Here is a 316-nt window from a genome sequence, read left to right on the forward strand (position 1 = left end):
TATGTGCTCGGATTGAAAGGACCGAGCATGAGCATCGACACGGCGTGCTCGTCATCCCTAGTTGCGCTTGATGCAGCTAGCGAGAAACTTCGGCGCTGGAAGTGCGATGCCGCGGTTGTAGCTGGTGTAAACTTGATGTTGAGCCCAGCTTCATTCGTGGCTTTGTGCAAGGCCCGTATGCTTTGTGCAGATGCCCGGTGCAAGACGTTTGATGCGAACGCGAACGGCTATGTTCGTGGTGAGGGGTGCGGTGCAGTGGTGCTGAAGCGTTTGTCGGATGCAACTGCGGCAGGCGATCGTGTGTTGGCAGTGGTGA

The 316-nt window shown here is 56.6% G+C and overlaps 1 protein-coding gene across 1 annotated transcript; it reads left to right on the forward strand.

Moving 5' to 3' along the window:
• Positions 1-27: 27 nt before the first annotated feature.
• NGA_0727800 (uncharacterized protein) lies at positions 28-212 on the forward strand (the record flags this gene model as incomplete). Its single annotated transcript, XM_005852267.1, has 2 exons — positions 28-101; positions 191-212. The coding sequence occupies 2 exons, from the start codon at positions 28-30 to the stop codon at positions 210-212; spliced, it is 96 nt and encodes a 31-aa protein (XP_005852329.1).
• Between the last annotated feature and the right edge of the window lie 104 nt (positions 213-316).

Source organism: Nannochloropsis gaditana (genome assembly GCF_000240725.1).
Source record: "Nannochloropsis gaditana CCMP526 unplaced genomic scaffold scaffold1788, whole genome shotgun sequence".
NCBI lineage: Eukaryota > Eustigmatophyceae > Eustigmatales > Monodopsidaceae > Microchloropsis > Microchloropsis gaditana.